The sequence below is a fragment of the Athene cunicularia genome (assembly GCF_003259725.1).
Source record: "Athene cunicularia isolate RWA chromosome 1 unlocalized genomic scaffold, athCun1 chr1_part2, whole genome shotgun sequence".
Lineage (NCBI taxonomy): Eukaryota > Metazoa > Chordata > Aves > Strigiformes > Strigidae > Athene > Athene cunicularia.
The window spans coordinates 32082404-32108021 of NW_020799092.1; the positions used below are offsets into that span (position 1 = coordinate 32082404).

At 35.3% G+C, this 25618-nt stretch overlaps 1 protein-coding gene across 2 annotated transcripts in view; it reads left to right on the forward strand.

The window, feature by feature from the left end:
- The window catches only part of CDK17 (cyclin dependent kinase 17), an 88944-nt gene that overhangs the window by 10501 nt on the left and 52825 nt on the right, over window positions 1-25618 (forward strand). Inside the window, exons 2-3 of one of the 2 annotated variants that reach the window (XM_026867826.1) lie at window positions 19976-20124; window positions 24611-24649. In XM_026867826.1, coding sequence (XP_026723627.1) covers window positions 20007-20124; window positions 24611-24649 — 157 coding nt within the window. In that variant the 5' untranslated portion in view covers window positions 19976-20006. The remainder of the gene's footprint in view (window positions 1-19975; window positions 20125-24610; window positions 24650-25618) is intronic. The other variant, XM_026867827.1, reaches the window with a different exon arrangement.

Sequence of the window (25618 nt, forward strand, 5' to 3'; positions counted from 1 at the left end):
TTCCATGTTTCATTTAACTTCAATGTTCAGTGACATGAGTAAATGTTTTTTCAGCAGTTTGTTTCTCAGTCAGTGATTACAAGTCCTCAGTGAGTGTTTATTTCCCCTTGCCCCAAGAATTTACTGTACAGTTTGAAAACACAGTCTAAATATGGAGAATAAAAATAGTCCATGTTGTGCTGAAGTTGAGAATTTTGCTGAGGCTGTTTGGGAACTTTGTTTTTTGATGGATTGTCATCACCTGTTGTCATGTTATGAGTTCTCAAAACTAAAGGAAAACTATTCCACTATCAGTACGGAAATACTCAATGACAAATATTTTACAGGAAATAATATTTGACAGTCCTTGTACTATTCCTTTCCCTCCACTGTTGTAATGCTAGTAGGGCTTTTTTCTTGTGGGGGTAGACAGCTTCTAACTTCCTTACGTGTTCAGAGAAGTGTATGAGCTTAAGGGGTCACGATCTCTGTTTGAATGATCGGTAAGAGTTATGTTATAAAACAGGTTGTGTGGCATTACTGACACTTTATTCTACTGAACTAGAAAATTGCTTGCAACTTCTTGCCTTTAGACCAAGCCTTCTTTTCTTCCACATCTGGAAAGTCAAGTAATTGGTTTTCAGAAAGTCACTTCTGCCTTTTTTTCTTCTTTATTTCTTTAATAGCTTGATTATTTTGCCTATTCCTTAGACAACAGGTGTCCACAAGCATTAATTGACTTTCATATTGTCAGTCTAATGTCAAGATTGAGATGTAAGTTCATATCAAAAATAGAGAGGGAAGAAAAAGTTACGCATTTTGAAGTGTGGAGAGTATGAAGTTTCTTTGTTTCGGGTCAGATTACTCCTAAGTTTTTTAAGGTTAAGGTGTAACATTAATACATTTGTGTTGATTCTCCAGCCTATATGATAGGTAAATATTGATTCACGGAGATCAGTACTTGGGGTGAATATTTTGATGGTTGATAAAGAAATGGATTCAGTATTTCAGATTTGCTATTGATGTACAAGTTAAGAGTTTAGCTGGAGAAAAGCTAAAGCAAATGTGATCTTTATTTTTCAAAGGACTTGATTATGTATATCTTTGCTATGATCCCAGTTCATTTCTTCAGCTTTTCTTCACAATAACTTACTTGACTCAAGTTTGGGCACTTCAGAAAAATGATATGATTTCTTACATATTTCTTACGTATCCTGTAAAGGATAGGATTTCATACGTAATTCTCTCAGCATCTATCAACATTAAAAATAGAGCTGTGAAATTCTTTAATTTTTTTGGCAATTTCTCATTGTAAACATGCAATGCTGGATATTTTTATGTATCATAAAAATTGTAGCTGACTTTAAACAAGCTTTAGTCTAGCTCGGAAATGGACATTTTTAAAATCAATGCTAGAAGAGGAAAAAATCAATACTAAAAGTATTTGTCAGGATTTCAGCCTTATAGTCAGTCATTTCTGATGCTTTCAGTAGAAACCTCAGTCACAAATTACAATTTTTTTCCTTTGGATTTCAAATCTTCATTTTTAGCTTTGCTTATTTGGCTGTGTATCTGTTTCTTTATTTGCAGAAAGGATTCCTTCAACAGAGCAGGAAAACTTAATGTCTCGCGTATCTAGTGTAATCAAGAATAAGCTGTGATAAACAAGGTTAAGTGTAAGCTAAAGAGCAGAAATGCATATTAAAGTACACTTATGTAAGGAGAATATTTTTAAACTGTGCTGGCTTAGTGGTGTGGATTTTGTAAAGGCACTCTCATGTGGTCTTGTAAACACATGCAGTTAAACTAAGACGGTCTTATCTTGGGTATAAGACTTTTCTGTAGAGATCGTGGAGCGCTGAGAGACTAAATCCATTGTCAATGCTTTTTCTTATTTTGCTTGAAAGGTTTGAGGGTTATTTACTGGGGATTTTTGTTGTTGTTTTTACTTCAAAGCCAAATTGGACTTGCATACAGTTTGCAAGAGCTTTCACATATTCTTTTTTTAATGCTTTTATTAAGAAAACAGAGAAAGATAACCACACGAAAAAAAAAAATTCCACTGCCCTAAGGCATACTTAAGATTCTGAAAATACTTTTCTGAGCGGTGTCCATCATAATGGAATCTGGATCAGACCAAAAGCAACCGTAAAATGCATTTACTTCCTTTCATTCTTAGAATAGCAAGATGTGAACTTCTAAATACGGCTTTAATATTTGATTATACCATTATGAAGATAAAATAATCATAGATTAGATAATGGGGAAAAAGATGAAAAAGTGGATTCTAAACCCACATTCATATGTTACACTTTGATGTCAGGCTTTTAGTAGAATTTGTAGTAAGGTAAGCTGTCCTGAAAGTTGCTGGGAAAAAATGGGTATATTTCTGTAGTATTGACTTACTGACCACTTTATACTGTTCCATGTGTGAGTTTGATGCTTAACTGTTCTGAATGAGTTTCATGTTTCAGCTCCTTGAAAACATTTCATCCCAGTATTGAATCCCAATTTGTCTGCTGCATGACTTAATCTGTACAGAGAACTGGAGATTGCTATGTACATTTGTACAGAGTAGATTCTTCTCTGAAGATTAGTATATATTCTTTACATAATTTTCTCTCCAGAAGTACTGTTTTTGAAGACGTAGTTTTCAACAGTAGCCATGCAAATACAATGAAGGAAGTTATGATTTTTATCATGTTAATATTTTTCATGTTAAATTTATCCATTTGGGACAATCCACCTTCAAGGATGAAAGTATCAATTAGCTGTTTAATTTAAGTGTCTGTATTACTGTATATCTTTCTGATTCTGTTGGGTATTGATCATTTAGCCATACCTGCTCTTATAGTCAAATACCACAAATGTTTTGAATGACTTTACCTTCAGTAATATTGCATTTATTTCCAAGCTGTCTTGTTTTGTTTCTTGCTTTTCACTGAAGTTAAAATAGTTTTTAAAAATAAGTATCAAGAAAAAAGAAGAATCAACACTTATCACCATTTAGCCTTTAACTGTAGTGTATTGCTTTTCATAAGCAAAGAGAATATTTTTCTTCCTAAGCCTGAATATTAATGATTTCTTAAGGACTATGTTATTGTGCAGCTATTAGTGTATTTACCTTATTTTAAGGATTTTTTAAAAAACTTGTTGCAGGTTAATAGTTTATTGTATTGGAAATTTTAGTTGTAATTGCTTCAAAACCAGATATGAATATGCATTGTGACGGCTTTTAATTATGTAAAATATCAAACGTTCCTGTCAAATCGGCTGAGTCACATATTTCTCAACTTTTTTTTTGCGAAGGTATTTCAAATTTACTGAACTATGCGGGGTACAAGATAATTAGAAATAATAGCACACTTCAGTATTTTTACTTGAATAGTTTCAGCTGTATGAAATTTAAATTGGCCATCTAGTCTAAGGGGCCAAACACAGATGGCAGAGTAATGACTGGCTAGTGATCTACTTTATAGTTGAAAGGACTACTCTATTTACAGGCGAGGAAATACACTTAAAAACTTTGACTAGAAAAATTAAAAATTTTTCAGAGCAAGCTGTTTTAAGAGCTATAAAATACATGATACTAAGCCTGAATAACTTTAAAGTGTTTTGCCATTGCTTTAAGATCTATCTGATTTAATAAAAATAGTAAGTTTTGCAGCACACATTAAAAATGTTAGCTAGACTGTGTAAGTAAGAAGTTTGTATACTGCTCTGGTTCTTATTCTGTGTAAGAATTGTCATTTGTTTCTATGCTAGCATCCTCATATGAATCATGGTATGTATCTTTTGTTGTTTCTGAAAAGGACAGAAAGTGTTGTTTGCCTGCAGGGGATGAGTTACAATTAATTCTGTTAAAGAGCCCTTTTTAATATTACCTTATTTCTGAATTTAAAAAAAAATAACGTTTTGGGTTTTGAGGACTTCTGATAAATCTGTTCTTAAGCTTTTTTCTTCACTTCAGTTTCTCATGGCCTGACTTCTGGTTTTATCACACTTTTTGGTCTTTCCACCTTCTTTGAGGATGGGATAAGTGAAGGGAGTACCAAAATAGAGTCTGCATAGTATATGTCTCTGAGGAATTAGAGCCCTTTTTCTGGTATCAATAGGCATCATTCCTTTGACTAAATGTTCACATGATTTTTAGATAGTAACACTACATTGACCTAAGGCTTCCTGTGTACTGTAAAGGAAACCAGAGATCCTTGAATCCTTGAAGCTCTGGAGATCTTGTGTCTCATTCCTTTTCAAAGATTAAAATGTGCCATAGGCACTTAAGGGTTCACTAACTGCATGTGGCTTATCATTAGCATACTTTATGATAGAGCAAAAGCGATGATAGATCTTCAACCTTTCTTGCATTACGTTTATAAGAAGACTTCACAACTACAAACCATCCCAAACTTTGTCCTTTACTCTTGTGTGTCCTTCTTAGGAGTAATTTCTGAAGGAACAGTACCTTGAGACTAAACACTGTATAGATATCTGACTAATTTTGCAAAGATAGATAAGTAATAATCATGCCATTGAGTAAAGAGGAGAATGATATCTTGGCTGAACGCTTCAATTCTTTCTCCTATGCAAGAGAAATCCTTAGTTTAAACATGGTCCTGTGGAATAATAGGGTGGTTATAAAACTTTTCTTTCTTGGAAACAATTGAAAACTGGGAAGGTGAAGGTTTAAAAAATAGTAAACTTTCATATTTTACTATAAACCTTCTTGAGCTTATGTAAGTTTTGGAAAACTTAAATTCACAAATTAAATTTAAAGCAAGGCTTTTGGCCTTTGAGGTGTCTTAGGTTGTCCTAATGGTTCTCCTGGAAGTTGATGGGAGTTTTAACATCCTCAGTGGGACAGTAATTAGGTCAATGATAAAGATTTTTTGAAGAAGCAAGCTACTAACTCAAGTAATGGTAGAAAAGATTTCTTTAAACAAATTGTAAAGTAAGAATATAAACCTGTAATTGGACTTATTGAAAACACTTGTTTATTTGATGCCTGGAATACGATTGTTTAGGGGGCTGCAGGGTTTTTTGGTTGCTATTTAATTACTCTGGAAAGCTGGAAACTACTCTGGAAAGGTACAACTAGCTTTATGTGGGCTCCTGTACCTCAGATCACAGCTTCACCTCTAGCAATAGCATATTAGTTCGTTAATCTCACTGTGGGATTACCCATCAGTACAAACGATCCAGATCAAATGTAAGCAAATAATAAAACTTCTGTTGTCTTGATCAGAACATGCAACAATGCTGCTTTTCAGCTTTGTGGTGGCTGTGGTCGGACAGCTGATCTCTCTTCAGCATAGATTTGGAACAGAATTACAGTGTTTTGAACAGAGTCATACAGAGAAGCTGGAGAGCTCTGGTGCTTTGCATCGTGTGGATGTGTGGGGTTTTGATCTAGTAATTAGGCAGTCTAATACCCAGTTTAACTGACATGAGATGTAGATAAAGTTGCTGTAATTGTTTTCCCTTTTTATTGGTGAGTGAACTTGTTGCATAGTTTGCTCTGGTCCTTTCTCTAATTTCTTTTCAATACCTTGTGAGTCTCCTCTCTGCTTCAGTTTATTCTCTCTTATCATTTCTTAGTTTGTGTCTGTCTATAACTGGTTGCAGTTCCTTTCTCAAGCTTCATTTTCCAGTGGCTCTAGTTGCTTTATCATGGAAACGTCAGTGTAGTTTTAGCCTTAGAAATTGTTTTGTTGTAAGTTTTAAAACTGTAGACTCTGGTGTAACTTCTCTAACAAGACCAAGCTTGTATGTATGGCTTCTGATGTATAGTTTGCTCACAGTCTCAGTAGATGTTTAAATACTGGTAGGATACTAGCAATTAAAATAGCTGATACTTTTTTTTTCCCCCTACAACTGCATGGTGGTAGGACATAGTTTCTCTTCAGTAGCATATATGCTTTAATGTAATTGAAGACTGATAGCTGAAGCAATTGAAGTAGCTTTTATATAATTTATGATAGTACAGCTTGAGCTGTTAAACAGCTGTCATCACAATGAGGTTAAGTTTGGTTTTTGATCTTTATAACCTGTGTAGTTCTTGTATGTTTATTTGGTTGCTTGATGCCTTAAAAGATTTCTGTATGAGATTTCACTAGCAGTTTCTTGTATGTCTGTTTGGTTTCAGTAACAATATACCAAGATAAATATATTTTTAGTTGTTACTGCTCTGAAAATTGAAATGGATTTTTTTTTTAGCAACCGCTCTTTAATTTCAAACATTCAGTCTTGATTATTGGAAAGCACCTTTGCTTTTATTAACTTCAGTAAGTTTTATATTTTTTGTGTAAAGCAAAAGCGAATGTGCTTCTACTGCAATTTTAATCAGACAGGAGGCACTTCATGCCTCCTACATTTGCTGCCATCATCCAGTTTCTCCTACAGCTCTTCTCAATAAAGTTAATGAATTTGGAAGGGAAATACTTCATAATCACATTGTATCTGTTTTTTCTTTCTTCATAGTCAATAACTGCATTTTGGACCCTGTTTCCAACAGCAGAGATAACTAAATTTTGAAGAACCAAACTCTCTTGATTTCTGAAACAATTTTGTAAACATTCATTATCTTACTATATTATGACATTGGTTTAGTTCTGTGGTGGATTCTATTCTTTTTTAGGTTTTCATAATTCATTTGATGTCCTGAACTCTTCACCTGCATTTTGTTGGAGCCTCTCTCCTCCAGTAAGAATACATTCATAGAAGTGGAAGGTATAGTTGTTGGGATAGTTGATACTATGCAGAAGGCAAGTTTATGCATGCCTGACCAGATAAAGGGAAGAAGAGAGTGTCAACCTATAGTCCTTTGTCAAGGAATCTTACAGTCTATGCGCACCATAGCATTATAGTGAAAGAAGAACCTGAACTACTGGCCTGCTGAGGCAATGAAGATCATCTAGAAGAACTAGGAACCCCCGAGATTATGTCAGAAGTGCTTATTTAAATACCCTTGTAAAAATCCCTTCAAAAAGTCTTCCTTATGACCTCTACTAGGGACATACCTGGATCAGAGATGGACAGTGAAGGAATGGTGGCATCCCAAGTTTCACTGACTGTGGGGGATAGTAGATAACAAAAGGTTGTTGAAACAGTGAGGTGGTCCCAGTTGTTTGTAATGACAAGTAATAAAAAAAAAAAAAAAGTGAGTCCATGGGATTTACCCAGTCAACTGATATCTGACTGTAGTACTTTTTAACTGAAATACCTTCACTGAATAATTTTTAAGGTAACAGGATCTGGAAATAGAACCTCAAATTTGCTCTCAATTCCTGTAAATTTAATCAAAGGGTATGGCTTGTTTCAGTGACTCATTCTTTTGCAAGAAATGGTAATGCCTACAGGATTACTGTTAGAGATAGCACCTATATTACATGTACATTATTGGGAAGAAAAAGATGTGGGTTTATTATGCTATATGCATATACAATATAGCTTTAGGCAGGATATCCATTGGACTGAGTTCCAACTGTTTCTTTCATATGATTAAAATCATAAATGGCTGAAATAAGAATGCTTCTGAACAGGTCAGCTGAAGGAAGCATGCACAGTTCAGTAGACAGAAATAAATCACTTTTCTGTTTCCCTGTTGTATGGGTGCTATAACTAGGCCTTCATTAAAACTACAGTTTCTTTGTTGCTAGCAAAGATTGCTTATTTTATTGAAGACAAAGTTACCTATGTATGTGTATCTTGTCTGTATGTGAAGTAACCCTATAATTTACTACAGTAAATAGTAATAGTGATAGCCTCTGCCGTTCTGGTTCACCATTCAGCTGATGAGAAGTTTAATTCTCAAGTCTTGTTATAAAGGTGTACTAAAACCACAGAGTTCAGGGAGATAAAAAGTTAAGGCTCATTTCATGGCAACAGTCTGGCATATCTTTATTCTGAAGTTTTCACTGCAGTGTAAGAGTGAAATAATTGTGTAAAGTTAAAGGGGATTTTTTAGAAGTTATTTGATTTTAAAATAACTTCTTTAAAAGCAAATGTAGTTTGGTTTTCATAATGAAAACAATTTAACAGCTTGGCTTTTTTACTTCACAGATATTGTTTTACCAGGTGTTGTGGTGAAACTGTATTCAAGATGCACAACAAATTTTATTATGATAGTACTTGATTATTTTGTGCTTTTACAAATTACTAATGAGGCATAGATGACTAGTCCTTTTGAAGACATTTTCTTGGGTTCCTTTTTATTAAAATGTAGACTAATTTTAAAGAAAGCTAAGCTATAGATCTGAATTACAAGTACTGCAAGTAAAAACTAGAAGCTTCTTAGACTGTTTAATTTCAGGTTTATGATCCTAGTTATCAAAAAGAAATAAATTGCAGTGGGAGGTTTCTTCTGGTTACTCTTCAGCATAATTTGGTATGTTGAAAATTACCATAGTCAGGTGGTAAAACAGATAGAAAGCTCCCTTAGAATGCAGCTAAATTTATTTTAAAGAATGTTTTGTCAAAAAGGATACTGTTTTCCAAGGCTGTTGAACTGGGTTATTCAAGAACAGCTAAAGTACTTGACATAGAAGCAGTAGTTTGGTGAAGTAATAGAACGTCCTAAAATTTTAAAGAAATTGGCCTTATATCAATCAAAAAATAATCCTTTCTTCATTGAGATAAGAGATTACATCAATTAGGCTTTGTATCTCAAAGGTTGAAAGGCAGCACATTAGAGCAGGGTTTTCCAAAGGAGGTTAAGCAAAGATCTAAATAGCTAGTGAGAATAAATAAATATCCAAATTAATTCCTAAGATAATATCAGTTGCCCTTAAACTTTGTATACTAATTTTGAATGTTAATGCTTCTTTAACCTGAATTTTCTAATATATGTATCTTCATTCCAGCATATAGATTCCAGAACAAAAAAAAAAACAGAATGGAAACCAAGTTACTGAAAGAATGTAATGGGGGAGGGAGGAAAAATTAGAAGAGCTTGGGCGGCTCTTTCACTGTGGAGAAATAGGGGTCCCACATGTCCTTGGGCAACTCACTTCAGTCTGTAGCAATAGGAGGAGGGGTAATGGCTTTAAACTAAAGGTAGATTCAGACTAGATAAAAGGAAGAAATTTTTTTATGATAAGGGTGGTGAAATGCTGGAACAGGTTCCCCAGAGAGGTTGTGGATGCCTCATCCCTGGAATCATTCAAGGCCAGGTTGGATGGGGCTCTGAGCAACCTGATCTAGTTGATGTCCCTGCTTATTGCACTAGATCACTAGATCACCTTTAAAGGTCTCTGCCAACCCAAACCATTCAATGCTTCTAACCCTACTGGACTATTTTGAGGGTTATCTCATTTAGTGACATTATAATAACAGTTAGGGCTCTTTTTTTCTCCCCTGGAGTTTTACAGCAAAACTACTTCAATACTTCTTCAAGTGAAAAACATGTTCAGTGCGGATCGATATTAGACTATAACACTAAATGTTGCTGAAGATTCTTTAGGGAATGTTGAGTATCTTTTGAGGCAGTGATTTAAATTTACCTTTTCATAAAACATTTTCTGTTTGTGAGACAAAACTTACAGTTTGGCGGCTTTATCCAAGTCACTGACAGCAGTGGCAATATCAGCCCCTGAAACACAGTTAAGATCCATAATGGGAATTAGTTTACTATGAAAAAGGCTGGCCCTCTCTTAGTCCTTGGCAGGATGAGATTGCATAAGCACTAGGCCCCAACAGGGGAAGTATGATAGATTTTTTTGTAATTCAGAAGAAATTATTTTGAAGACAAACATAAAATCTCACATCTGTCTTCTGCCAGAGAAACAAAATATAGCAGATGGGTCTACACAGCACAAATGCATATTTGGAAATGGTGCTCTGTACCTATTGTGTGATCCTTTCTCTGCTTCTTTACAGAGACTTTGTAATAAAATATCCATCTCTCCTTACTCTGCCTTTAAGCTGTAGCTTGCAGGGTCCTAGAGAAATTCTACTTTTCCATGTGTAACTGCTTTTGTTGATGGTATCAGTGTTGCTTGCCTGGTATTAGCCACAGTTATTTTACCTTTTATAATTCTGTTAAAAAAACCTCTGGAGACTACTTGTTGCTCAGGTTTTGTTTGATAATTATTCATGTTTGATTTAATGTTATTGACTGACATTAATAGTTGTTACTTTCCCAGGTTTCCTATAAAATAATGCTCTTACTGATCTGTCATTTACTTACAGATTTTTTTACTGTGTCATTTACTTACAGATTTTTCTACCATGTCTCCACTGAGTCTAGCTGACGTCTTGTCACTGTCTCAATTCTGTCAATAACTTTTTTTTTTTTCCATTATTGTTGTTTCTTAATCTTCCACTGGTCTCTGTTCAAGGTCCAGAAAACTTGCTTGGATACGTTCAGGTAGATAACTGGTTATACTAAGAGAAGGCAATGTAAAGTTTGAGTAGTATCCTTTGATGTGCTAGACTGTTTGCTCGGTCTGGGAAAGGCGTGACCTCTCAAACTGATTAACTGGAGTCGCCCAAATTATGGATTTGTAATTTAGTTGTTCTGCTTAGTTTCAGAATTTGGGAACCCTTTTCTGAACTCACTCTCAGTTACCTGGAAGAAGAGCAAGCAATATGTAAGCTTGTGTGTAAAAGACACACAGGGAAGAATTATCCACACAGGCAGAAAAAAAGGAACATCCAGTAGATGCAGAAGGATCTTCAGTCTCCAAATCTGTTAGTCTCTGTGTAGAGTTCTTGGGTTTCAGCCAACAGTGACAGTTGTGACAGCTTAATGTGTAGCAGTTGCCTTATTTTGTATGTTTAAATGAAGATGTACCTTTTCTTTTTTCCCCTGCTCCTTGAAAGTGCCCTGAAAAATACCTTTTGTGAGGCTTGGCAGGATGACTTAATTTGGGAGTGGGATGTTGCTGCAGAAGCATTGAGACAGAAAAAGAATCTGCATGTGGTTGTTGTGCGGAGGGAATTGTAATGGCCTGAACCTATTGCAGAGGATGAAGGCACTTGTGCTGAATGTGCTTTTACTTGTATTTCATATCTATTTGTTCTTGTTTTCCCATGTCATCTTTCCTTAACAGCATTTGCTGTTGTCCTTTATTTTGTTCACAGATTGCATTTATTTCAGATCTCAGTTTTTGCTTAGCTAGGCTAAATGAGCATAAGGCAAAACTCTGCATTTTTTCAGGCTACTTTTCTGGTACACAGCAGTTATATCACACTACACCCAGTGAGGACAGTCTCATGTTGCATTTGATGTGCACTAATGATCAGTGCTCTCCTTCCATGGAGGTATTAAATTGGCTTAAGCAGGCTCATGCTCTCTTCTCTGCCTTGTAGGGCATATTGCCACCACCTTTTTGTTGCCAACATAATTATTTGCAAAGCTGCTTGGCAAACATATGTCAAAACTCTTCTTTCTTTCCCAGGTTGTCAGCTAAATAACAATTTGCATTAGGAACGGTGTCTGTCTTATGTGTTTAGTATCCCTGGCAATGGGTGTTTTAAATGATCCATGCGTGCATATCCAGTTGACCATTAAATGGCAGCATGAACACTTAAGACAGATGTAGCAACATTTGTGTGAATGTTGTAACAGAAAAAATCGCCCCCATGCTGGGACATCTTGACAGCTATGTAAAAATTAATATAGCAGAAAAATCTGTAATTGACTTATTGTTCAGAGATTTTCCATTAGTGAGGAATCTCTGAAGTTGTACCAATTACAGGACTGGAGAAGGGAAGAAAAGACAAGAATTTCTGAGTTTTTAAAAAACAGCAAATCAGAGCAATTTATAAGTATGTAAAATATGTAAATTGATTAAAAAAACCAAAACAAAACCACTATAATTCAAAGATTGTTTATTGCAAGAATGAGTTTTAGTGCCCCTTCGGAATTTTCTTTAAAATATCTCAGTAAAGATATTGCATGTACTCTGCCTGACTATGAGAAACTTGTTTAGGCTGTTGTTTCTTTCAGTAGTTACTTTCTTAGTTGTACCCAAGGTATTCTATCTCTCTGTTATTTCAGAAATAGTAATTGTACCACAGCTGCTTATTGTCAAAAATCTCCAGAAAAATGCAGAAGAGACTGATACATGCATTAATAAGTCTCTAAAGAGTCTGTTTTATCATGCCATACTTTTCTTAATGTCTTGTTTTGTGTCTTGGTATAATGCATTCAGTGCATCAGATCTTAAAAGTGGCATTTTATTCATAGGAAAAATACACAGGTATATTGTCGGTACTGTAGAACATGATATATGCTGTGCTGCTTCTATAGCGTCTCCTATTCGCTAACTGAAAATTCTTCCTGTGTTGTTATACTGTGCTTTCTTCCAAAAAAAACCCAGCAAAACAAAACCCTCAACTGGGAAACAGCTTTGTTTCTCTTGCCTTTTTTTAAAAATTCTCTACTGCATGCACATACAAGTGTAAGAGAAATGCATCTAAAACTGTCTGGTTTTAAACCATTCCTAACTCTTTGATATTACTCATATGCACAAGCATGTATGCATACAGTATTTGTGGAAGGGTTTGGTTTTACTTTTGCTTTGTAGGTTTTAATGTAAAGAAGGCCTTTCTGGGTTGGGGGTGGTGATGGTGTTCACATTATACAGAATGTATATGAGGTTCAACAAGTAATGAACCCAAAAATTAGACATCTGGAGGAAAAAAAATTGTGAGCTGTAAATTTACAGCAATTGTACCAATTAATCATGGAAAATTAATTTTTTATGATGGTCTTTGTTTTGTCTGCGGTTTTAATAACTACAAAGCTTTTTTCCTGGCATGAGCTCTGTTACAGCTCTCACTTGGTGGTTAGTTTCCAGACAGGCCATGATAAGGTTTTATCAACAGCTTCTCAGTGTAATTAATTTCTGTTTTAAAGAAAAGGCAGCCCAAACATTTTATTATTTTGTTTAGAAACTTGCACCACTGTTCTTTGTTTATCCAAATCAGGAGTGTCCCTAGTTTTTCCTCTTAGTTTATGTTGCTGTGATGTATTTGTTGTGTCTCTTGATGCTTGATTCAATAATATTGAAATAAGGTGAAAGCTTTTCCTTGCCTTAGGTGTTGGGTTGTAAATACAAATTTTTCGTGAGTACAAGAAGAAGCAAATGTTGGAGACTCTGGTCTGGAACTATCCGGAAATTCAGATGCTTACAGGACAGGTGATGCTGGGCTGAGAGCTACCAGAGGTTGAGAAAAGGTTGTTCAGTATGAGATGATTTAATTTGGTGCCTGAATTGTGACTGAGGGCAGGGGGGGAGAGGAAGCAAGCCTTCAGTTTTTGGAAGTCTGTGCCTTTTATTGATGGAATTGCTCAGGCTCTCAAAAGATTACAGATACTTTTCAGTCTTAGAACTAACACAGTCTTCCTGAACCTAGAAGAGGTTTTCTGCTCTGTTTTCCCCCAAAGACTGTCTCATTTGCAAGACTAAGTAAGATGGTCCCAGAAGTGTGATGACTGCAACACTGTAAATCTAACACTAAAGTAATCTCATTATTAGGGAGCAGCAAGCTTTTCATGCACAACTTGCAGGATTTTTTTTTCTGAACACTGTATTAAGGCTTTATGCTTATTAATCAAAGCTTGTAAAATTAGACATTGCTTTTGGTTTCCAGTGCACTTTGTATCTTTTGAGATGGAAAGTTCCATGGCTTGTTGGTAGCATATATGTCACATCCATGTAACCTGTTTTTTGCATTCACCTTCAAAAGAAGGAAGACTTTGAATTTATGGGTCTGACAGCAAATGGAAGAAGCTTTGCCAGTCAGCTCATACGTTTTGTTGGCTTAAATGTCAGCCAATTTAACCAGTCCCATACTGTGTTTTTTCACTTGGCTGTTGAGAGAACAGAACCTTTGATAATTAATGTGGAGCTATTCATCAGTACAATATAGGGAGATCTATCAGATAGAATAGAATAGACAATAGTCTCTGTTGATTTTGCTATTTGATATTGCTTGTATCTATATGGGGGAAAATACATGTGTATATTTTAAAGAATGTAAACTGGCTATGGTTACCTAAGTAAAGGTTTTTGAGTCCAAAAGAAAGAAGGTAAGCATAAGATATGGAAAAAGGACTGCAAGATTTGACCCTTTTGGCAGATTTAGTGTTTTTCTTTCTTTCAAATTCTGTACCAGTAGTATAGTTAAATATGTCTGTAGTAATGATCGGTATATTTTTTAACTTAAAGGATGATTTTTAAATAAAAATAATTCTTTTGATTTCTGTCCTTTGTTGTTCCTTAAGGGTAAAGGGGATGATGGGGGTGAAGATAAGGAGAAGTATTCACAATCTAATTATAGGACGTATATTTCCTCTGTTCTCAGAGGTTTCTCCAGTTGATGATCTAGATCAGGAGCTGAATATAGATGCCCTTACTCACTTTGGGAGGAGCCTTTTTGCCTGTATTAACTAGGAAAACTAGCCTCAGATATGTAACCTTTGTGAATACCTTTCTATCTCCAGTTTTCAGTAATTGTTTGGCTGCGATTCTATAAATACATAAAAGGGGCTTCACCTCAAAAGTTTAATTCTGTTGAATACTTCTATTAATGAGGAAAAGGGTTTGAGGTTCCTTTGTCCTTTTCTCACTGGGCAGTCAAACTAGTCTGTGATATTTAACTTCACAATTATTTTTCTTTCCTAAGTAATGAAGGCTTTGTTTGTCAGATGTTGCTTATATCTGTATCATGTCAGTTTTTTGACCTAATGGTCAAAAATGTAATAATGTTGTAAGTAGCTCTGTCCCTGACAAGAGAGTCTAGTGGGCCAGAGTAATTCTAAAGACTGTGGAAAAGTACAGTAGAAGATTTTTTTCACTCATGTGAACAAATGCAAGTTGAGACAAATACAGAGAACAGATGCAATGAGTAAGATGCCATATTTATAATCCATTCTTGCAGAGTAGAATTGTGATTGTATGGAGGTGCATCAGTATTAGATGTGAATTTTAGGAGTGCTCAAACTGGTGGTTTATGATCTTGGATAAATTATCCATATATTTCTTACTAGTGTAATTAATAGTTTGCTCTGTATTTGTGCAACATGCTCAAATCAATAGTGATCAATAGTGGGTTTTTTTTCTTTATTTCAAGTAGATAGAGAACAATTTAATAAATATAAACACTATGGAAAGCTGGTTTTCTTTTTAGATGAAGGGGACAATATCCTTGACAGGTGTTTCCTGCTTCTGTTTTTAATTGAAATTTTTTTTTGCAGTACTCTAAGGTATTCAGACCTCTCTGACAAAAGATTGGGTTATCAGCTTCAGAAATATTTACTTTTAAATTAGATTAATCTGAAATTATTAATGTAGCCAAGCATATGACATGTAGTTTATTGCATACTTGAAAACCTTTAACAGACCTGTAACTGGTGTAATTAAAATGCTAGCGGAAGTTTAAATTATTGTCTGTTCAGATTTGAATCATACACCATGAATTTTGCAAATCATTAATTGGAATGCTGAGGGCCATATGAGAGTGAATTTCATTATTCTTATTGTTTGTTGTTGTGTGGACTGTTTTTATTCTTCAGTTGACAATACCTTACTTGATTTTCCACCTTTAGATCCTAAAAAAGTAAGTCTCTTTACAGAATCTTCAGAGCTCTGTCACACTACACCTTTTTGCAGTTTTTTAAACTGTCTTTACACAGTTTGACCCACTGCTGCTTAAATGTTCCCATTTGGTTGTAACGATTTTATGAAACCGGGTTGAGTGTCCCACGTGTGTTAGTGCCTCCTCCTATCCTATGAGTTCATGTGGAGTACTGTTATCTGCTTTCTTCAGTGTTTTATGCCTGTGGCTTTAGTTTGTTAACCCATAGTTAAGGGCCATGCTGTGTCCACGCTGTTGTTTGTGTGCTGCTGTTTGTAGGGGTTCTGTTCCTGCCCTTTCCTCTGATTTTAGCCGTCGTTTTCAGATAATGAATTTTTCAGAACAAGAACAGTATTTAGATGTTTGGAAAACACTTAATGCCTTGTAAGGCAGCTTGTAAAAACTGTCAAATAGCAACTTCAGTGTGTATCTAAGTGGAAAAGTAATTTTAAAAGGCTTAGTCTCTATGTAGATGCATCTTAATGTAATATAACATCTAGAAACAGAAGAGTCAGCATTTAGTCTGATCCAGAGTTTATTGAAGTTGAAGGATGGCTTTCCATTGACTTCAAAGTGCTTTAAATCAGCAAAATCTTAGTGAGCTTTTAGAATTTGTGGCCCTTCTGGAATAAACTGGCTAAAATTTAAGATGTTAAATAAATTAATTGCTTTGGAAAATTTCAGCTTAATTTGTTAAAATTCATAAGGATTAAGCACACAGAGTATGTTAATTGCCTATAAAGATTTTCTCCACTTTTTCACTTACAAGATACCAAAGGTCTGGGAGCTTGCAGGGGCTGGTGGGGTTTTTTGAGAATTTTTAGCTCTCAGTTTATAAGATCTCTGATTTTTGGTGAATAGATGTGTGCAGAATCTAGTTGATTTATTACTTTGGAACTGAGGTGCTTTAATGTCTCTGCTATATATCCAGGGAGTTGTGGACATACGCATTTGCTAAATGAGAAGTGCTTTACTACAGGCATTGTGGAAAGCATCAGTCTGATACAGAGAAAGGGAGCTAGAACTCACTTGTTTAAATCTGATCTTGCCTGGATGATTTAATAACTGTGGAGTTTGTTTTCAGAGCTGTGTTAAAGAGATCGCATTTAAATGACATTGAGAGCAAAGTGGGTATTTAAGACTATTGAAGCATACTGAGTTAATGACAATGAATGCTGGAAAATAATTTTTCCGTAGGTTTTAAGGAGGAAAATGTGTACAAATGATAAATTCTAGCATAGTTTTCACAAATTAACTTGTGTTGCTTTTAAAGACAAAAATACCAACTTTTCAGGGTTAGACTGGAGATTGTAAGAAGCAGCAGTTCCGTTAATACGTTGTCACTTCCTTCATTTCATAACAGTATAAGGATTGAACAAGTATATCTGCCAGATTTTCTGGGTTGTATTAGATAGTATCGTATCGAATTGCTTGTCCTCATTCTGTCTGCAGAAGACTAGAATTTGAATTAGTTACATTCAAGTGTATGCATTTATGTACCGTAACATCTAAATTATTTGATTTGGGTACAGCTTATTCAGCGTAGATAAATTTATAGCCCTGGGCTCTGTTCTAAAGCTCAAAAATAAAAATAATAGTGCATATTTTTTTCACAGTTGGTAAGAATTTGGGGGAACATCAGGAGTCTTGTATACATCTAGTGGCTATGATTACATGCAGTTACTAATAAGGTAACTCAGTTTTAGATTTAGATTTGCTGTTAAATGGAGAAAATAAGCATGCATCTGTTATGAATTGCTGAAAATTAGTATCAGACCGTTCCTCTTTTTGTTAAACAATTAAAATTGACTTTTCTATGAAAATGCTGTCATTTTAGAGAACCAATGGTAGCTTTGGATTCTATAGATCATATTTTCAAAGCTCTGTTCACTGAGACTTTGTTTCAAACCAGCAAGATTTACCAGGACCTTCAGCTTTGGCCAGAAGTGAGAATAAAGGACTAAAAAATACAGGACCCTTCTCAGTGCTAGATACTGGTCTCTCCTCTCTCTTTTTTTTTTTTTTTCTTTCTCCTTTTTTAATAAATATATACATCCTTTACACATATTAATTAACAATAATACTGATGCTTTTAAGGGAGGTAAATTTGGTTTCGTATCAATGATCATCTTTTCCTTGGAAAAAAAAGAATTACATTTCAGTAGAAGGAAGTGTTCTCTCACACATGGATTCCCACTCCTGATTCCTTTTGCTGTTAAATTCTCTTAAAATCAAGCCCTGAAGTTAATCCAGAATCTTAGTAAAAATGGTACTTCAGCACTCCATGACCATCCTCTTACAGCAGAAATTTTGTAACTATAATTAGCAAAATGTTTGGTTTTATATTAGCTTGAGTTTTTAAATGTTTCTTGGATTTTCTAATCCATGTGTTTGTTAATCTATATGTAATATTCTTCAGCAGTAGACCTTCTTCTTGATTAAAAAATCATGTAGGCTTAAATATTTGCAAGATCAAAAACCAGGAAGTGCCTGTTTCCATATAAAGGCATCTGTTTTTTCAGTTACTGCCCAAGTGGAAAATTAGAAATAAATTGTTGTGCTATCAGGTGGCTTAAGGGCATTACATAGCTAAAAATTGCACGTATTCTTTTTGAGAATAATACATGTAGGAAGATGCAGGTTTCAAAGAACACTATAGGAAAATTGAGTAAAACCACATATAAAGGATGCACCCTTCCAGTATTTTTTTTTTTTAAAGTAGGTTTTTAAAAGAAACATAGACCATCGTTTTGGAAAAGTTAAAATACAGAAATAAAGCACTTTCAAGTAAGGACCTTTAAAGCAAGTTCTGAGCAGGAAAAGTAAATGTTCTCCTTGGAACATTCTCTGAATGCAATTTCTTAACAATAAGAATATCCTGCTTTTGAGTGAGAGAGCAAAATTATTCATACTAAGGTGTGGCTTTATTGCACATACAGCAACACATTACACGGGCAGTTTTGAAACTTCTAGTTTAACTGTATCTCCAGCAGTTACATTATTATTATTTCCTACATACCAGTACCCAGTCCCTGAGTCTTTCTGCCTATAGTAGCTGTGGTTGTCTAAATTGTTATTCTGTTTTGTAATCTGCCTCTTTTCCCTGGATGCAGCTGCTGCTTTGCCAGTGATTATGCTGATCATCTCGGACTTTGGGGCTCAGATCTCAAAGGTCTTTTTATCTGTCCTTATGTGTTACTGTCCTGTGCAATCAAGACTTGTGATGGTTTTGTCTATGTGTACATTCTCCTACCTCCAAAAAACACTTACAACTTGTTCCACACATTTGTTCTCCTTTTTATATGTAGCATCTGAACAAAGAGTAAGCTGTGCAGTTCAAATGTGTGTACTTAAAAGGACAGTGTCAACAGAAGAGTAATCATATTCACAATTTGTTATTAAATAATGCAGATCTTCATGTACTACTTCTAGCATTTTTCTGTTTAAAGGAGGACATTGAGGTAAAATTGATTTTTAAAAAACTTTCTATGTGAATTATGCGTATTGGCATTCAAAGAGTCTGATGCAGGAAAAAATACATGAGCAGTACAAACTTAAAAGTATGCTGTGCTTGTGTTTGACTGTGCCAATGTGATTCTTGCAGGCTATGAGAAGATAAGGTATTGTGAAATAACATCTAGGGTGAATTGTCCATATGGAGTAAAAAAGGACAGAATTACGCTTCTTGTGCAAGGGCAGATATATGGCATGCTGCAAGTTCAGTTACCAGCTTAGACTTATGGCAATATGTTTATTGGCCTGGACTTTTGTTATTATTGCTTGTTTGCTTACCACTTTCCAAGGAGAAAGTGCCTCCTGCTTTTTTCCCATTTTAGTCTTAATACCTGACTGTAGAGAAACATCCATTCTGGCTGTTGTTACCAGGCCCTGGCTATCTGTTTCCCTTGGTGGGATCGGTTTTGAGAATTGCCTTTGTGTTTAAGGCTTTCAGTGTTGTCCCCTTCCTCCTTTTGTGAAAAGGCAAACTATAGAGAAGTTCAGTGACTTTTCATTCATGAACAAATGGGCTGAGAGAAGGTTCCAGCCTCTTCCTCCTCAGTGCATTTGGTAGAAGAGGTGGAGGAGGACTCAACAGAGCGCACACATCAAATTTTCAGATGACTGTTTTATTATTGGGTTGTAAAATTAGTGATCAAATTAGCTGTTTTGTTTTTTTTGAAAAAGCAGATTCTTTTCTAACAGAAATAAAATTTTGAAAACATATGGGCACCTACTTCTCAAAATACTCTTCTTCAGTCCAGTAAACTTGCTTTGAGGATAGATATTGTTTTAAGGATACCTTGCATATTGACTGAATTTTCTGTAAGCCTTCCTGCATTTTTATGTGATGTAATGAAATTTCATTTTCTGATGAACTAATTTTTTCTTTTTGCTTTTTAATTTTTTTTAGGCTTCATTAAGCCAGACTTAATATTGATAGAATGAAAAAGTTTAAGAGGAGACTTTCCTTAACCTTGCGTGGAAGCCAGACCATCGATGAATCGCTGTCTGAGCTAGCAGAACAAATGACAATTGAAGAAAACAGCAGCAAAGATAACGGTAAGCATATCTTTCACCTTCCAGAAAATGTAAGAATTTTGTCAGGACACACTCAAGTGAGCATTGTTGGATTTTATTTCAGTTTTCACAATTGCATGGGCTTTCTCACTAACCTTTTGTTTGGATTTATGTTAGATATGACTACCATGGTTCTTTTAAAAGGTTGATACATTGTTACATATTGGTTTGGTTTGCTTTGATATTGAAGTGTTATACAGCTATTTATCAAAAGCTACCTAAATTGATAGTTTCATGTGGTGTGCAGCAAGAAACATAGATGCTCTTTCATTAGTGGGTCTCCCATCAACTTCATATGGCTTCAAACGCAGTTTTATCTCAAACTCATTATTCAGTAATATGATGGATAGTAATTGCTTAAGTATTATAAATAAAATTGTATACTTTATCATTGGTGATGCCGTGCAGTAATCTGAGAATTCTGTCACCTCTTCATGTCTCTGAATAGTACTTCTCTACAGCAATATGAAGGCAATTAGAAACATTCAGGATAACCAGCTTGCCTGGGTATTCTTACATAAGTCTTTGGCTGATCCCATAAATGTACTGGCTGCTGTAAAGTCCACATTAATGATGATACTGCTTTTGAATGCAATCTGCAGTAGTAATGACTGGAAGAGATTTTGTTGCTTTGCTCTGTTTCCTGGGCTGCAGCATTTAAGTTATGTTCCATCTTCTATGCTGATGAGTGTTATTTCTTGCTCTGCTGACATCTAATACTTTAAGTATCAAGTGATCTGAATTTTTTTTTTTTGCCCCACTTCACACTAATAATGATTCTGAATTTTCCCACTGAAAACTGTCAGGACTGGGAAATCTGAACAGAAGTAGAGGCAATGGAATTGCCCTGCAGACTTTTAAAACCCCATTCAAGATCTGTTACATACCAAGCTTTTGAAAGCTGAATTTACATTTGGCAAAATAAAATTCTTAATGTTTTTCATTGTTACCCTTAATTCCTAGTATATTCATTGCTATTGTCCTGTCTTCATCATGGGCAGTGCCCAATAGATTGGAAAATGATGTTTATTACAACTTTCTCTGTGTTTGATAACAACAGGTCTACTCTGAAACAGTAACTGTTGTATTTTTGCACTGATTGCATGTCACAATCTACTAAGTGCTTTGAGACACTGAGCAGTTGTCCCACATGGTTTCACTTGTATTAGCCTTTGTTACTGATGCTTATTTTGTTCAGACCTGTATATACTCCTGACAGATTGATTTCATTAAGCAAAGAAGTGCTAAGAATATTACTTTCATGCTGGGAAATGAACATGAAAAATTGTCACCAGCATCTGTGAACGTAGTGAACTGGGTTGCTGAATTGATGCAGTTGAAAACTGGATCCAGAAAGAATAAAAAGATTTTACTTTAAACTGGCCCATATTCTGGGTGTCAGCTGAAGGGACAGAGCACACAATAACTTGTTTACAGAAGCATGAACTTATGCCATCTTAAACCATGTATGAATCTATTTGCAGTTTGTAATGTTTATCTGAGAATTATCTCAGACAATAATACTTAGATGCCTTTTGCATGCTTGTTGCCAAACTTTGACAAACTTAACTTCTCAGTAGATAGATATTTAAAGTGATAGAAATACAATCCAAGAAAATGTTTCTAATGACAAACTAATTATTTAGCTTTTAGTTCTCCTTTTATTTTACTTTCCACATTTCATTAGCCAAATGAAAGCTTATATGCTATATTGTGTGGTACAATACATGCTGTGCTTACAACTGCCGAATGTTATTTATGCCTTAGTAAAGTATCTTTGGATATACTGAGGTGTTGTTGATCCTCTTTTAGAGCAAGAATAATAACTACAAACTATACTTTTGCTACATGTAATCTTTAACTCATCATTTTATGACACTTAAAAACTGATATTTGCTTCCTTTTTCTGATACTTCTAGAATTCAGATATTGGAATCTGTCCTGTCTTTGATCTTTCAGAGATGAGCAGGATACATCTTTGTGGATTTCTGTTTTATTTTGGTTTTCCTTTCCAGACCTACTTTTCTTAGAAATTTGGGTCACCAGCTAGTTCTCCTTTTCTAAAGGAATATTTAACTTTCCCACAGATCAAGATATCTTGAAAGGAATAGTTTTCAGACAGACATAGGAATCAGGATTTGGGCAACAACAGTTGCTGGAAAAAGAGTCAGGAAATGAGATCTCTCTTTTGGTGAAAGACAAGTTTGGTAGAGAACATAGCCTGGAAGAAAAATACTTCAGTGGACATGATTTTAAGAAATTACTTACAGAGGAGTGCTTAAATGAGAAAGGGTTGCCTTGGCATCTTATAAAATTGGAGTGCTAAGAAGCCTGTACTAACTGTAAATGTCCAGCTGGGACCCATGAGATGATGCAGCCAGTGATAGCTGCATTAAGATCTTGAAAGCGCATCTTTTGCTGTGATGGTGCTGATCTCAGAGGGCAGGAGTAACCATCTCCCTAGTTTTGCTTTTAAGAATAAACAGCTCCTTTACCCTGAGGAACAGAGAAATACAGATGCACCCAGTTTGCAGGCTTTAGATCTGTTCTTAAAGGAGCTTAAAAAGCACAGCCTAGTAAATCAAAGGCAAGCCAATATCTTGATCTACAGACAATCAAAGTCAGGGATACAGTCTTCAGAAAGTGGTTCTTCATGTTTGGTTTATTTTCAACCCTTATTACATCATGAACTTGAGAAATGAGAGTAGAAGGGCATTGCAACTGTTCTTCTCACACCAGAAGGCAAGGATAGACCCTGAATACTAAAGGCCTTTACAAGCAGAATTTTCTTCCATTGTTGTTGTCCAATTTTGTTTTGTTTTATTTTCTTTTCTTCATAGGAGATCACCTGTCTTGTCTCCTGTCATTCATTCTGATGGCCGTGTTCATTGAAGGATATAATTTTATACATACTAGCTTTTTTCCTTCCTGGAAAATGGCTGTGTTGTTCTTGGACTGTAGAGGTGTAGAGGCTATGTCCATATAAAACCACATCTGTGCTGACCATGCTTATCTCTGTCTGATTTTCACATACATGTCCTGTAAAATTTATTACAAAATTCCAGTTTAGCATTGCGATTCCAGATGTAGATCACATGCACATAGTACCAGGGACCTTTCTTCATAGTCACCCTTTTGCAATAACCTGTCTTGTTCAGCGCCCTGCCAAATGTTTCTTCTTCCAGAGCAACTGCCTGTGATTCAAGTAACTGCTTCTCCAATCCAGAGTCCCACCTTACTAGCTTCAGCTTTGAGTGGGTTGTTTGAAGATTCACCTTTAAAGAACAGTACTGTTAATGCAGAACAAATTGTCCAATTAACAGTTCACACACATAAAAATAGATAACTTCTGATTTCTTCGCAGTGCATTGATACCACTGAATCAGCTAACCTTTTGTATGCAGTCTCATTTCATACACAGCCTCCTTCATTGCCTGATATCAGTACAATCTCAATATGCAGCACTCATCCATCAGCAGCAAAATGGAATTAGCAGGGATCAATCCATATTGTTTGACGCAGTAGCACAGAGGTATTGCACTGAATGTGGAATAGTCAACAGTTTTGGTTTTTTGATTGGTGTTTTTTTTTTAATACCATCAAATTATTTACTGACCAGAAACCTATATATAATTAAATCTGCCTTAAAAATTATATTCATCATAATTGGTTTCTGGGTGAGGAAGCATCACCAAATCAGATGCATAAACCACAAAAAGAGGGAATAGTGAAATGCCTAATGCACATCTGAAGCCTTATGAACTGTGGACTGTATGAAGTATACTTTGAGCTATTCTTTTATCTAAGTACAGAATTTTTTCATTATCTGTAATGTTTTACCGTATAAAACCAATTAGTTGAATTTGTTGCTTATTTTTCATTCTGTCTTGATTCAAGCATACTAACAATGTTCTACCTTAATATACATATTCGGATTAATATTAAAAATACTAAATGGTAATTCACAGCAGTTGACAACTAAATTTCCTCCTGAAGTTTTTCCTTGCCAATGACATACTAATGGAATTTGGCTAGAAGTAACATCCAACTAATGCGTATTTAAAACCCAATTAACTGTAAAATTTATGCAAATACTTTAAATACATACGAATATGCTCTCTAATGAAAGTGAAAAATGTGGCCATATTGTCTAATAATATAAAATGCATTATCATGAACTCCAAGCACGCTTTTAAGAATAGTTACAAGATACGTTCAAAAATACATCCATAGCCCTTGCATTAATATATAAATAACTTGGAAATCCATTCTATATTGCTAGTTTTTATTTTTATAGAAAGATATATGCACACAGCCATATTAACTCAAACAAGTGAGGTTCTGGTAGAAATGGCTTCATGAATTTCTGATACTTACCTCCATTTGGTCTGTTTGAGCTAAACCTCAGCAATGTGATCATAGGATCCGGTCTCACAAACACTTGCATAATTTTTTTGTAATTTTACAGGTGTGAGTAATAATGGAAGGATCAGCTACAGTAAAGTGCGTAAGTGTTTTTTAGGTTTAAGGCCTTAATGACTAGTTAATGCTGTGGTAAGAGGAATGAATGTTTATAAAAATTGACACACTGCAGTACTGTCTCAGAACATCCAAATGTCGTTGTAGTTGTAGTTGTATCATCTTCAGTACAACTGAGAAACTTCCATTCCATCTGCTATGTGTCATTCCTTGAGTATGGAAGAAAAACAGTGTGTTGTGACATATTTTCAAGACAGTGTTCTTGAATTGAAAATATGAACACAGAAATACTGGTAATAAATCATTAGAATTTCTGCATTGATACTGGAGGAAAGTATCAATCTAAAAATACCAGGGGGTGAGGGTGGGGAAGAAATCCCCAGAAGTGCTAGAGCTCATTCTAGAGCTACAGATTACTGCAAATAACTGGCATTTGTCACAGCTCAATATTAAACCTTGTACTGCCCCTTACACTGTGCTGACAATGTTTTATTATAGTCTGTATGTACCCTTCTGTGCTGTGGCATACATCAGTTTTTGTTATTACTGTTCAGTATGGTTTCTCTATCCCACCTACACTGCGCAACATAGTGTTCTTTCTTCCCTTCTGTTTTAATTTGTTTCTTCCCACAAAACCTGGAGTCTCTATTCATGTGTGGAAGTGCTTATAAATTGAAATGAGCATGAAAATTCAGTGCCTGAAAGCATGCTGCAGAGACCCGTATTCTTGGGGGGGGGCTTGTCCGCTCTTTAAGTGTTTTCCTTCACAGGCAGAACGCAGATTTGGCAGGAGAATAGGATGCTTAGTTGCAGAAGTGGACTCTGTAAATACACTGGATTTCTACTAGTGTAGGCTCGCTGATGGATATGTAGAGATTTGTTCTCAAATGGCATTCAGATGCACTTGTTAAGTTCAGAAAAGTAAAATTCAGTTATGTGATGGTTTGACTTTGGCTAAATGCCAGGTATCCACCAAGTCGCTCTATCACTTCCCCCC